The sequence below is a fragment of the Gymnodraco acuticeps genome, unplaced genomic scaffold (assembly GCF_902827175.1).
Source record: "Gymnodraco acuticeps unplaced genomic scaffold, fGymAcu1.1, whole genome shotgun sequence".
NCBI lineage: Eukaryota > Metazoa > Chordata > Actinopteri > Perciformes > Bathydraconidae > Gymnodraco > Gymnodraco acuticeps.
Window position 1 is genome coordinate 38,924 of NW_022991133.1, and position 12,730 is coordinate 51,653.

A 12,730-nucleotide genomic window follows, 5' to 3' on the forward strand; every position below is an offset into this window, starting at 1 on the left:
ACACCTCGTTATTCTGAAACACCAAGTCTCAAAAACGTCGCCCATTTCTCAGGAAGTACGTTAGCTCCTTGAGAAAACAGAAGCTCAAAGCTACACCGTCTGCAAAGTATCAGATGTGTTGTGACATTAGTTCAGTGGTTCTCAAACTTTTTCTGTCAGGCCCCCCCTTTGGAGAAAAAAAAAAGTCGGGCCCCCCCCAACACAAATAGTCAGGCTCAGTGGCGGCGCCAAAGATTTATTTTGGGGGTACTGTGGGGTAGCTTGACGTTTCATAGAGGGTGCTCAAACATTTAGGGTTTCCCATTAATGTACCGGGCGCTACAGTGGAATGTTCTACTGCAACACTCCCCACGCATACACACAGTGTACCCGCAACTGTTACAATGAAGGCTCAATAATCAGCTCACGGCATATAGGTGTAAGCAGGGGTAAAGTGCTATTTTTATAGGTGGTGTGTGGACCTCACATAGGGGGGTCCGGGGGCAAGCTCCTCCGGGAAGATTTATTTTTAAATATTGAAGTTAAAAGCATCAATCTGGTGCACTTTGAGAGCAAAATGAAGAGATCTACAGTATGGATACATCTCTCAACACAGAACTGTAAACAGATTTACTATTTCTTTATGGATATTTTACAAATCACTCCCCTTTTAAACGTTATACATTTTTTAATGTCATATAGTATTTCATAATTGTTTTTAATTTATTTATATTAATGGTGACCAAAACGTTTGAGACCCACTGAGATAACACTGAGAGAGTCCTTTAGCTCACTGAGTCTCTCAGTCTGACAGGAGAGGACTCTCCTCCACTTTGTTGTTGAAAAAACTCCTTATATCCGTTAGCGTAGCTCGCTAGCACCAGAAGCTAACAACAACGATCTCCGGTATCGGTGCGTTCTCTCTCTCTCTCGCTCGCGCACACACACAAAATGGCTCGTTCCACACACACACAGAGCCGAGCTTGAATGAAACACAGACACCCAGACGTAATTGTACTGTACCATATTATTTTCGAATCAATAATTTTTCAAAATATGATTTTTTTTTTTTTAAATTGAAAATCTTTTTTTAAAAAAATTTTTTAATAACCATTTTTTCTCCTGGTCTCTCGCGCCCCCCCTGTCATGCCTCTGCGCCCCCCTGGGGGGGCGCGCCCCCCACTTTGAGAACCACTGCATTAGTTGGTGAGCAACATTTAACGTTAGCTTGTGCTACATTAGCATATGGATGGTATCTCAACAGTGCAGGACAGATATGGTTCTCTATTTGGTTGTTGTCACAGCTGTGTTTATTCCACATACTGAAAATACACAACGTCTCTGTAACAAACAGAAAAACAGGCTCCATCTGATGCAGAATCAATGAGATGTTTTTATGTCAAATCATCTTTTAAATTGATCAAATGAGGATAGATTAAAACAAATGCAGAAATTAGCTTTTTCTACATTGTGTATGTTGTTGTTGTTGTTGTTGTTGTTGTTGTTGTTGCTATGTTTACTTCTGAATGAGCTGAAATGACTCCATCAGAGTTAATGCTTATCTCCAGCTCTTCTTTTGTTTGCACCCCCCCCCCCCCCACAACCCCCTGCTGACCTCTCATAATGGGGTCAATATTAGGGGGTGGGGGGGATCAGCTGGTCAGTTCCCATGGAAACAAAAGAAGTGATATTTGTATTATTATCTATTATTATAGTAACTTTTCTGTCATTTGTTCAAACATTTAAATCAATAGAAATCTGATTTTCTTAAACAAAATGTACAAAATTACCTTTTTACCCTTTTTGATTTTGATGATTATAAAATATATATTTATTTGTTTTTTATTTGTTTTTATTAATTATTTTGCACTTTTATAATGTTGTGTTTTTATTTTGTGTATACAGTTTTTCTATTATTATTTCTTGTTATGTTTTTTTAATTAAAATTAAAATGGAATGAATCTGTTCTGAGTGTGAATCTATTTATTCATCTATTTTCATTATATGTTTACTTTCATTTTTAAATGTTTTATTATTGTTACTTTTGACCTGCTTAGAATAAAAGGACCACAAATACAAAGAGGAGAACAGGAGGAGCATCTTCATCCTCCTCATCCTCAGAGAGAGAGAGAGAGTGCGTGCGTGTGTGTGTGTGTGTGTGTGTGTGAGTGTGTGAGTGTGTGTGGTGTGTGTGAGTGTGTGTGTGTGGTGTGTGTGTGTGTGTGTGTGTGTGTGTGTGTGTGTGTGTGTGTGTGTGTGTGTGTGTGTGTGTGTGTGTGTGTGTGTGTGTGTGTGTGTGTGTGTGTGTGTGTTCTCTCGCAGGCTGCTCTCTCTGTCGGACTCTTTTCCTCCGGACTCTCACTGAAGGTAAAAATCTCTCTTTCATTTAAATTAAAGTCAGTTTTTATTTCCACTAAAGTTTATAAAGAGCTTTGATACAAACGTTCGTGTTGCTTTAAATGTTTAAATAAAGTTTATTTAGAGTTTTTTTTATCCCGCTAAGACTCGAGAAGCCGTTTCTTTGGTTTGATGAAAGAAATCCGGGTTTAACGAAAATAAATAAATAACACGTTAACGGATTTAAAAACGATTATAAACAAACACGAGTTAAAGTAGTGCTAATATGAACTGATCAAGGGACGTCTTGTATTCATGCCGTAACAAAGCTTATTGAACAACATGTAGCCGTTAATTAGAACCAATCAATGATCGATGTATTAATACGGACTATATAGAATAACCATTTAAACACGTGTAAACAATTGAACGTAAACAATTCATGTTGGGAGGAGACGTAATGTGCTCGAGGTCGTTATTATTATATTCTTTTATCCATGTATTATATTTCGGCAGCCCTTAAAGGGACCTTAAATTTAAGGAAAGACACTATAAAGTAACATGTTTGAATGTGTTTTTAACAATGTTTGTTTGTTATTTAAAAAGCTTATTATTGATCAGAAAGCTTTAAAGGTTTTTAACATAAATATAGACGTTTAATTATTAACCCTTAATGTGGCATTAAGGGAAGTTGTGGCGAGATTTAAGGGACATTTACTTGGCTAAAAACTCGTTTGAGAATCATGAATGGAGCTTTTATTACCTGTCAATGGATTCATTTCAGCACTTTGCTTTCTAACTGAAATGTACGTAAAAGTGTACGATCTCCATTTAAGGGACAATTTGTGGATTAAAAAACGCGATTTTAGTGTTTAAAGTTGTTTTTAATTAGCCTCGTGCAAAGACTCAGTCATTGGAATATAATTGATGAACTCCTTATTGACTCTAAGTTATGTCTTCAATCTGTACTCTCTCTCTATAAAACAAAGCTAAAAGTATAAAATCTACATATTTAATTTAAGGGAAATTTTTCGTGATAAAAACAGTTTTTTGAGGTTTTATTAACTCTGTGTGAAACATTTCAGTAGTCTGTCCGCTAAGTGACTTAAAGCTGTTCCGCTGCTTCACCAGTAAATCACATGCAATCACCCTCCGTTTTACAACAACAGCTTTGAAAGTTGCCTTTAACGAGCTGATAGGAGGCACTTTGTAGACTTTCCGCTGGTTTTTCACGCGTAAAAGTCTGTTTTATTAACTCTTAAGTGACTCAAAGGGATATTTAAAGTACATTCAAGGAAGTCAAAGTAAATCCTGGTTAAGGGACTCTGAGTGTGTTTAAGAAGTTGTTCCTAAAGATGTTTCCTCCACTAACGAGCTTATAATACAGTTTATTGGTCAGAAGAATTTCATTGACATTTCTACACTGCAGCTTTAAGACGATACAACCTTTGAATCTTGAATCTGTAACAGACTGACTTGAGATGAACGTTAAACCTGGAGGAAGCAGAGTGTTGACTGATCAGCTCACAGGTCAAAGGTCTTTTTGTCACCTTGTTTGTTCAATAACTTGTATTCAAATGTTCCTGTGGTGCCCCCCCCCCCCCCCCCCCCCCCCCCCTGCAGGACGATGCCCGCCCCAGCCCCCGGACTCTTCTTCAAGGTTCAAGGTTAGTTTATTTGTATATATTCAAAGTGCTCCACATCGGCATTTAATACATAATAATTAAAAACAAAACAAACACACAAACAAAAACAAAAAAAAGACATTTCATAAAAGTGATAAAATACGGGCTGCAGCTAAAAGTGCAAAGATAAAGGCTTGTGGTTCAATAAAAGCTAAAAGCTGCTTCAGCAAATGTGGTTCTGACTCTGGAGACAGCGAGTAAACCTCCTGATGATAAGAGACCTCTGGCTCTAACAGTGAAGTCAAGTCAAAGTTAACTTTATTGTCAATCTTTCAGTTTGTGTTTACAGACAGAGAGATCGAAATACCGCTTCCCACAATCCAGAATACAAATGTAAAAATATGTATATCATCAGACACATTTATACATATGCACACATTAAGACATAAATAAAAGCACAACAATCAATATGTACAAAATAACAGTCACTTCAATATCTTTGGGAAATGTACATTAGTGCCAGACTGCCATAGCATCTCTGACATGTATTCCCAATCCATGAAGTGCTTTGTACTGAAAGGTTTTCCCACCATGGAAACAAAAGAAGTGATATTTGTATTATTAGCTATTATTATAGTAACTTTTCAGTCATTTGTTCAAACATTTAAATCAATAGAAATCTGATTTTCTTAAACAGTCAGCATTTTGAAGTGTCCTTTGTGTAATAGGAAGCCAGCGCAGATTGTTGAGACCTGAGTTGATGTGGTCAATTCTCCTAGTTTTCAGGAAGACCTGCTGACATGAAGGCTGAAGCGTGAGGACTCGGCGCCCCCTGGTGGACCCCCCGCTGCTCTGCAGGGCCATGGCTGAGGAAAGCTACTCCGACCTGATCGCCAAACACTACAACTTCACCGGGAAATACCGCAAGCCTCAGCAGGACTCGGGCCTGAAGGCGGACTCCGTAGTCTTCATCATCGTGTGCTGCTTCATCATCCTGGAGAACATCCTGGTGCTCACCACCATCTGGAGGACCAAGAAGTTCCACAAGCCCATGTACTACTTCATCGGGAACCTGGCGTTATCCGACCTGCTTGCTGGCGTCGTTTACACCGCCAACATCTTGCTTTCCGGCGCCAACACTTACAAATTGACGCCAACGCAGTGGTTTTGCCGGGAGGGAAGCATGTTCGTGGCGTTGGCAGCGTCTGTTTTCAGCCTTCTGGCCATCGCCATCGAACGCCACCTCACCATGCTGAAGATGAAGCTGCACAACAACGGGAACACGTGCCGCGTCTTCCTGCTGATCAGCACCGTGTGGATGATCGCAGCGGTTCTTGGCGGTCTTCCTCTGATGGGCTGGAACTGCATCCAAAGTATGACTCGATGCTCCACCGTTCTGCCGCTTTACCACAAGACCTACATCCTGTTCTGCACCACCGTCTTCAGCATCCTCCTCCTGGCCATCGTGGTTCTGTACGCCCGAATCTACGCTTTGGTGCGAACGCGTAGTCGCAAACTCGTCTTCCGCAAAGCGTCCAACGGCCGCGGGAACTCTGGCGCCAACATCAAAAGCTCAGAGAAGTCGATGGCTTTGTTGAAGACCGTCATCATCGTGTTGAGTTGCTTCATCGCCTGCTGGGCTCCGCTCTTCATCCTGTTGCTTCTCGACGCCGCCTGTGAGACGCTCAGCTGCCCAATCCTCTACAAAGCCGAGTGGTTTCTGGCTCTCGCCGTCCTAAACTCCGCCATGAACCCCCTCATCTACACGCTCACCAGCAACGAGATGCGCCGCGCCTTCCTCAAAACGCTGCTCTGCTGCACCGCATGCCTTCGACCCAAGTCCAAGTTCACGGGGCCGATCATGGGGGTGGAGTTCAGCCGCAGCAAGTCGGATAACTCCTCCCACCCAAACAAAGACGAAGCTGAGTATTCGCCGAGGGGCACGACGACCTCTGGGAACGTCACCTCGTCATCTTAAAACCGGGTCGTAGAGTTTGTGTTTCTGCAGAAAGAAACGGCGTGAAAAGCGCTCGCCACAGACCTGGAACTCCAGCACTTAGAGAGACTTTCAGACTGGTGAACCAGCGAGACTCAGAGAGAGGCCGCCGCACTTTTTAAGAAGCTCACGCGGGAAATATCAACAAGTCCTCGACGATCAGCTCCATGTGGATCCTGAAGTTAAAGCATGATGAAGATGTATAGTCTAGTGCCAGCATTGTGCATCTGGAGATGTTGAGACACTGAAGTTCGATGTTAGAAATGTACAGTAGGGCCTAAAAGAACTTAGGAACTGCCGGATGCTAACCTGCATATGTTGGGCAATTTGAACGATTAGCACAAGTTGCGTTAACTAACCCTAACCCTAATGGCGTCATAGCCTATGTGGACAATAGTTAAAATATGGCTTGCAATGTGGACACTTTTAGAGTGGTTTTGGATGTTATTGAGGGTGTTGTATCCATTTCTGACATTTTCAGGATAACAAATGGCAGTTAAACCAGAAAGTGGCCATATTTGTATTCTCTGTGGACTTATTCCACTACCATGAGTAGTGTTGCAACCATTGGATATACTGCAGAGCACAAGATGAACATCATTACCTCTACTGTTGACAACTTTTCTTCATATAAATAAGCAATCTGTCCAATCCAGATGATCCGGAGTCCCCTGAAACCTCCAAATCAACCCACAATTCATCAAAATCAGCCCACAGAGTACAAATATGGTCACTTTCTGGTTAAAACTGACATTTAAGATCCTAAAAATGTCCGAGATGGATTCAAGATCCTCAATAACCTCCAAAATTGTCCAAATCAGCCAGGCCATAATGGTAATTAATGCAACTCATGCTAATTGTGCACATTGCCCAACGTATGCAGGTTATCATCCGGCAGTTTCTATGTTCATCATAACACTTTGGGGTTCACTATGATCTGCAACTAGACTAATAAAAGGGTTGAAGGTGAAGATGAATATTACAACAGGTGTGAGCTTCATATAAAGTGCTCGTGTTCCTCGTAGAAGAAGAAGAAGAAGAAGGAGAACCAGACTTTGTACTGACCCTCTAAGAACAACTAGAACCCGTAGCGCTTAAACTCACAGCTGTCAAATATTTAAGAATTCAAATTAATTCATTGAGATTTTCTTTGTTTTCCTCCACTTCCCTTAAGAAATACGCACTCATGAATCCAGAGTTCAGGCGCTTCTTCAGATCCAAGATTTAGGTTAATGTCTTTTTCTGGTGTACCTGGAAACATAGGAATAAATAATGAATCGTCTTGATTTACGTAGAAACACCTGAGCTGTGAATTCTTGTGGTCATGTGACATTTTTGTATAAAGTTAACTGTGTAGAAACTGTTGGTCAGAATGTATTTTCTACTTCCTGTCTGTGTTGTTGTCATTGTGCCGTAGTGACGTCAGTGTAGTGGAAATAATTTATATCTGAAAGAAAGAAACACATCACACATAAAGAGAGGAGGGAACGTTTTGTTTTGTACAGTTTCAGAAATATGGAAGCTCATTTCTGCCCAGAAAAAACCCTCAAAGGTCTTTACATACTACGAGTCATTCACCCATTCATTCACACACACACACACACACACACACACACACACACACACACACACACACACACACACACACACACACACATTCACACACTCTCTCTCACACACACATACCATGTATACATCACTTCAGGGGACATTACATTGACTTACATGCATTTCCTGGAGACTTATCCTAACCCTAACCCTAACCAAGTCTTCACCCTAAAATTAATGATTCCCCTTATGGGGACCTCCAATTTGTCCCCATAAGGGAGGTGAGTCCCCACACGTGACTGTGTAAACAGATTTAGGTCCCCACAAGTATAGTAATGCTAGGACACACACACACACACACACACACACACTCACACACACATTCACACACTCTCTCTCACACACACACACACACACACACACACACACACACACACACACACACACACACACACACACACACACATGATGACATCATCTCAAGAGCAGTTTTAATTGGATAGCTGAAGTCGAGTCTGGTCACTTTCCATCACTTTTATGCGATGCATCATTTTGGGTAATTAATTATAATCATATATTTTTGGTATTCATTTATTCTGAGTCTCGCTACAGGGTCCGATTTTTTATTTCACGTTTTAAGAATCTAAATAATTTACGTGTCATATTTGACTTCTTTTTGTGGCAGATATGGGCTTCCGTACTCGTCCGACTCGACCCGATTGATTAATCCATTAATGATTTTGTGTTTGTTGACGTCCAGCCTGAACTCTGTCTGCACTGTTTAACTCCTGAGTGTTTGTTGGTTTGTTAGCTCTTAATAAAGACAGAAATAGAAACACACGATGCAAGAAACGCTGATTTTAACATCAACACTTACGTTACAAGGGAAATAATAACGCGTTTTCTAAAAGTATCCGAGCATCAAGTTGAGGAAACAGGTTTTATGTTGGAGCACCGAAATAAATTGAAGGGCTTTTGAAACAGAAACAGATTTAAGATAAGATAAGATAAGATCTACTTTATTGATCCTAATTAGGGGAATGTTTGCGTTGCAGCAGCACAAAAAGACGAGGCCTCGTACATTAGAGAAATTAAAAGAGTAGAAATAAACAATCCAAAATGTAAACATCTCAAATAGAAATAAAATAGTATTAAAAAAGCAGAAAATATACATGTGGAAATACAGATTACAGCAGGATATTATTAAGTGTGAAAGGAATGGACCATTACATTGAATATAAATGTCAAATGCACAGAGTGGTTTTAAGTTTTGAATATGATGGAAGCTTCAACAGGTTTCTAAGTGAAGTAAAAGTCAAATTAAATTATATTTAGCTGATACTTTTATCCAAAGCGACGTACAATAAGTGCAATGAACCATAACGATTCAAAACTGAGGACAACAACAACAACAACAACAACAACAGTGCTGACATGTTTACTACAAACAAGTCAGACCATAATAAGAACTGCAGCATCAGGTAAACTCTATAAGAGAAACAGGTGGGTCTTCAGTCTGCATCTGGAGAGACTCTCCGCTGTCCTGATATCAGGGAAGATCCTTCACCAGTTCAATCAGGAGACACTTCATTTGGTTAAAGAACATTTAGCATCAGGGGAGAACAGGGGGGGAAGCTGGGGTGGAAGCTGGGGTGGAAGCTGGGGTGGATGCTGGGGTGGAAGCTGGGGTGAAGCTGGGGTGGAAGCTGGGGTGGAAGCTGGGGTGGAAGCTGGGGTGGAAGCTGAGGTGAAGCTGGGGTGGAAGCTGGGGTGGAAGCTGGGGTGGAAGCTGGGGTGGGAGCTGGGGTGAAGCTGGGGTGGAAGCTGGGGTGGGAGCTGGGTGAAGCTGGGGTGGAAGCTGGGGTGGAAGCTGGGGTGGAAGCTGGGGTGGGAGCTGGGGTGAAGCTGGGGTGGAAGCTGGGGTGGAAGCTGGGATGGGAGCTGGGGTGGAAGCTGGGGTGGAAGCTGGGATGGGAGCTGGGGTGGAAGCTGGGATGGGAGCTGGGATGGGAGCTGGGGTGGAAGCTGGGATGGGAGCTGGGGTGGAAGCAGGGATGGGAGCTGGGGTGGAAGCTGGGGTGGAAGCTGGGGTGGAAGCAGGGATGGGAGCTGGGGTGGAAGCTGGGGTGGAAGCTGGGGGGAAGCTGGGGTGGAAGCAGGGATGGGAGCTGGGGTGGAAGCTGGGGGTGGAAGCTGGGGGTGGGAGCTGGGGTGGAAGCTGGGGTGGAAGCTGGGGTGGAAGCTGGGATGGGAGCTGGGGTGGAAGCTGGGTGGAAGCTGGGGTGGGAGCTGGGGTGGAAGCTGGGGTGGAAGCTGGGGTGGGAAGCTGGGATGGGAGCTGGGGTGGAAGCTGGGATGGGAGGCTGGGGTGGGAGCTGGGGTGGAAGCAGGGATGGGAGCTGGGGCGGAAGCTGGGGTGGAAGCAGGGATGGGAGCTGGGGTGGAAGCTGGGGTGGAAGCTGGGGTGGAAGCTGGATGGGAGCTGGGGTGGAAGCTGGGGTGGAAGCTGGGGTGGAAGCTGGATGGGAGCTGGGGTGGAAGCTGGGGTGGAAGCTGGGGTTATGAAGCTGGTGTGGGAGCGGGGATGGGAGCGGGGGTGGAAGCTTGGGATGGGAAGCTGGGGTGGAAGCTGGGGTGGAAGCTGAGGTGGAAGCTGGGGTAAAGCTGGGGTGGAAGCTGGGGTGGAAGCTGGGATGGATGCTGGGGTGGAAGCTGGGGTGGAAGCTGGGGTGAAGCTGGGGTGGAAGCTGGGGTGGAAGCTGGGGTGGAAGCTGGATGGGAGCTGGGGTGGAAGCTGGGGTGGTGAAGGCTGGGGTGAAGCTGGGGGTGGAAGCGGGGATGGGAGCGGGGGTGGAAGCTGGGATGGAAGCTAGGATGGAGTTGGGGTGGAAGCTGGGATGGGAGCTGGGGTGGAAGCTGGGGTGGAAGCTGGGATGGGAGCTGGGGTGGAAGCTGGGATGGGAGCTGGGATGGGAGCTGGGGTGGAAGCTGGGATGGGAGCTGGGGTGGAAGCAGGGATGGGAGCTGGGGTGGAAGCTGGGGTGGAAGCTGGGGTGGAAGCTGGGGTGGAAGCTGGGGTGGAAGCAGGGATGGGAGCTGGGGTGGAAGCTGGGGTGGAAGCTGGGGTGGGAGCTGGGGTGGAAGCTGGGGTGGAAGCTGGGGTGGAAGCTGGGATGGGAGCTGGGGTGGAAGCTGGGATGGGAGCTGGGGTGGGAGCTGGGGTGGAAGCAGGGATGGGAGCTGGGGCGGAAGCTGGGGTGGAAGCAGGGATGGGAGCTGGGGTGGAAGCTGGATGGGAGCTGGGGTGGAAGCTGGATGGAGCTGGGGTGGAAGCTGGGGTGGAAGCTGGGGTGGAAGCTGGATGGGAGCTGGGGTGGAAGCTGGGGTGGAAGCTGGGGTGAAGCTGGTGTGGGAGCGGGGATGGGAGCGGGGGTGGAAGCTGGGATGGAAGCTGGGGTGGAAGCTGGGGTGGAAGCTGAGGTGGAAGCTGGGGTAAAGCTGGGGTGGAAGCTGGGGTGGAAGCTGGGATGGATGCTGGGGTGGAAGCTGGGGTGGAAGCTGGGGTGAAGCTGGGGTGGAAGCTGGGGTGGAAGCTGGGGTGGAAGCTGGATGGGAGCTGGGGTGGAAGCTGGGGTGGAAGCTGGGGTGAAGCTGGGGTGGAAGCGGGGATGGGAGCGGGGGTGGAAGCTGGGATGGAAGCTAGGATGGAGCTGGGGTGGAAGCTGGGGTGGAAGCTGAGGTGGAAGCTGGGGTAAAGCTGGGGTGGAAGCTGAGGTGGAAGCTGGGGTAAAGCTGGGGTGGAAGCTGGGGTGGAAGCTGGGGTGGAAGCTGGGGTGAAGCTGGGGTGGAGCTGGGGCAGGCAAGCAGCAGCAGGAACAAGAACTCAGCAATAGCAAGTGAACACAGCAGCAGCATAGCGAGGCAGAGGCAGGAAGACCTGGCAGCTTAAATAGAGCGGCATGTTTAGGAGAATGTGTTTGGTTGGTTGTTAGCGGGACGAGGTGCGTCACGTGTTAATGTATCATTGGTGCTGGAGTTGACTGCCTGAACTAGCTCGCAGGCTTCGCCCCATTTGTTTACCTGAAGTATCTGCATCAGATTTAAAGAGTCGTCTCTGAAGGAGTCTCGATCACAAATCCTTTCATAACTCTGAAGTGTAGAAAGTAAAAAAACACACAGAGGAAAAACAGCAGCATCCATTACCCTTAGAAATACATATATTAAAGTTTAAATATCAGGTAAATATATATATTTTTTTTTATTAAAGGAAGAGGAGGAGAGGGCCTCTGCTGCCACCCTGAGGCCACATCTAGACATTACAATAACAACTTTGTTTAAAATATATAACGTAGAAAAAAACATATAAATCATCAGTTAAATACCTTCAAAATGCTATAAGAATATACATCGAGAACCTACAAATAAACTACACCATGAAAATTAATATAACATAGAAACAAATCATTGAATAAATAGTATAACAAGAAGATAAAGAATTCAAACATTACATTAATACTGAAGACATACTATAAGGCCCTTTCTCATTTCTCTAACCGCCTGCTGCTTCCCCTCCTCTCCTCGGTTCCCCTCCTCGACTCCTCTCTCCTCGGTTCCCCTCCTCTCTATAATACAAAACGAAGATAAGATATACTTTATTGATCGTTACAGCAGCGTGGGAAAACAAAGGCTAGAAAAAGAGTAGAAAATAAACAAACATCTACCATTTTATGAGTGAATATATAATTCTGACAAATAAATCACGGTTTACATTGAAAGGTGGGCAAGTTTGAGAAATCTGGTACAGCGCCACGGCTTCCACAGATGATGTTGTTGTTATGGATTTGTTGTCAAAGCACTCAGATATTCATGGCTATCGGGATTAAGAGCATTCCATGGAATATAACAACAAGTGTATCTCGAGCCGGTTTCTCAAACTTACCTACCCCACCTTTAAACATTCACTCTTTGAGTTCTGTTTTATTTTATAGGTGTTTATTGTATAATTGTTTATTTCCTACTCTTTTTTATTTCTAATTATGTAAAATACACGTTTTACATGCTGCTGCAAAGAAATACATTCACACTTCTGGATTACCAAAGTATATCTTATCTTATGTTCATTAAAAGTAGCCACAAATAAAGCTGTGTTTTTGTATTTATTCTCGGTGTAAATGTAAAATGATCTAAACAGGCTCTGACTTGGACGTGTGTGCGTGTGCGCGTGCTTGTGTGAACTCCACTTTTC

General features: G+C 44.7%; 1 protein-coding gene across 2 annotated transcripts; it reads left to right on the forward strand.

Annotated features, from left to right (window-relative positions):
• Window positions 1-2,220: 2,220 nt before the first annotated feature.
• s1pr1 (sphingosine-1-phosphate receptor 1) lies at window positions 2,221-7,297 on the forward strand. Of its 2 annotated transcripts, none has more exons than XM_034237210.1 (3): window positions 2,221-2,346; window positions 3,940-3,983; window positions 4,721-7,297. In XM_034237210.1, the coding sequence occupies exon 3, from the start codon at window positions 4,804-4,806 to the stop codon at window positions 5,917-5,919; it is 1,116 nt and encodes a 371-aa protein (XP_034093101.1). In that variant the 5' UTR covers window positions 2,221-2,346; window positions 3,940-3,983; window positions 4,721-4,803; the 3' UTR covers window positions 5,920-7,297. The 2 variants fall into 2 exon arrangements, with proteins under 2 accessions (XP_034093101.1, XP_034093102.1); XM_034237211.1 differs by having other exon boundaries at window positions 2,236-2,346; window positions 4,728-7,297.
• The last annotated feature ends 5,433 nt before the right edge of the window (window positions 7,298-12,730 follow it).

What these genes read in the sequence shown, in the direction of transcription:
- s1pr1 (XM_034237210.1), top strand. Translation starts at nt 4,804, where the DNA reads ATGGCTGAGGAAAGCTACTCCGACCTGATCGCCAAACACTACAACTTC.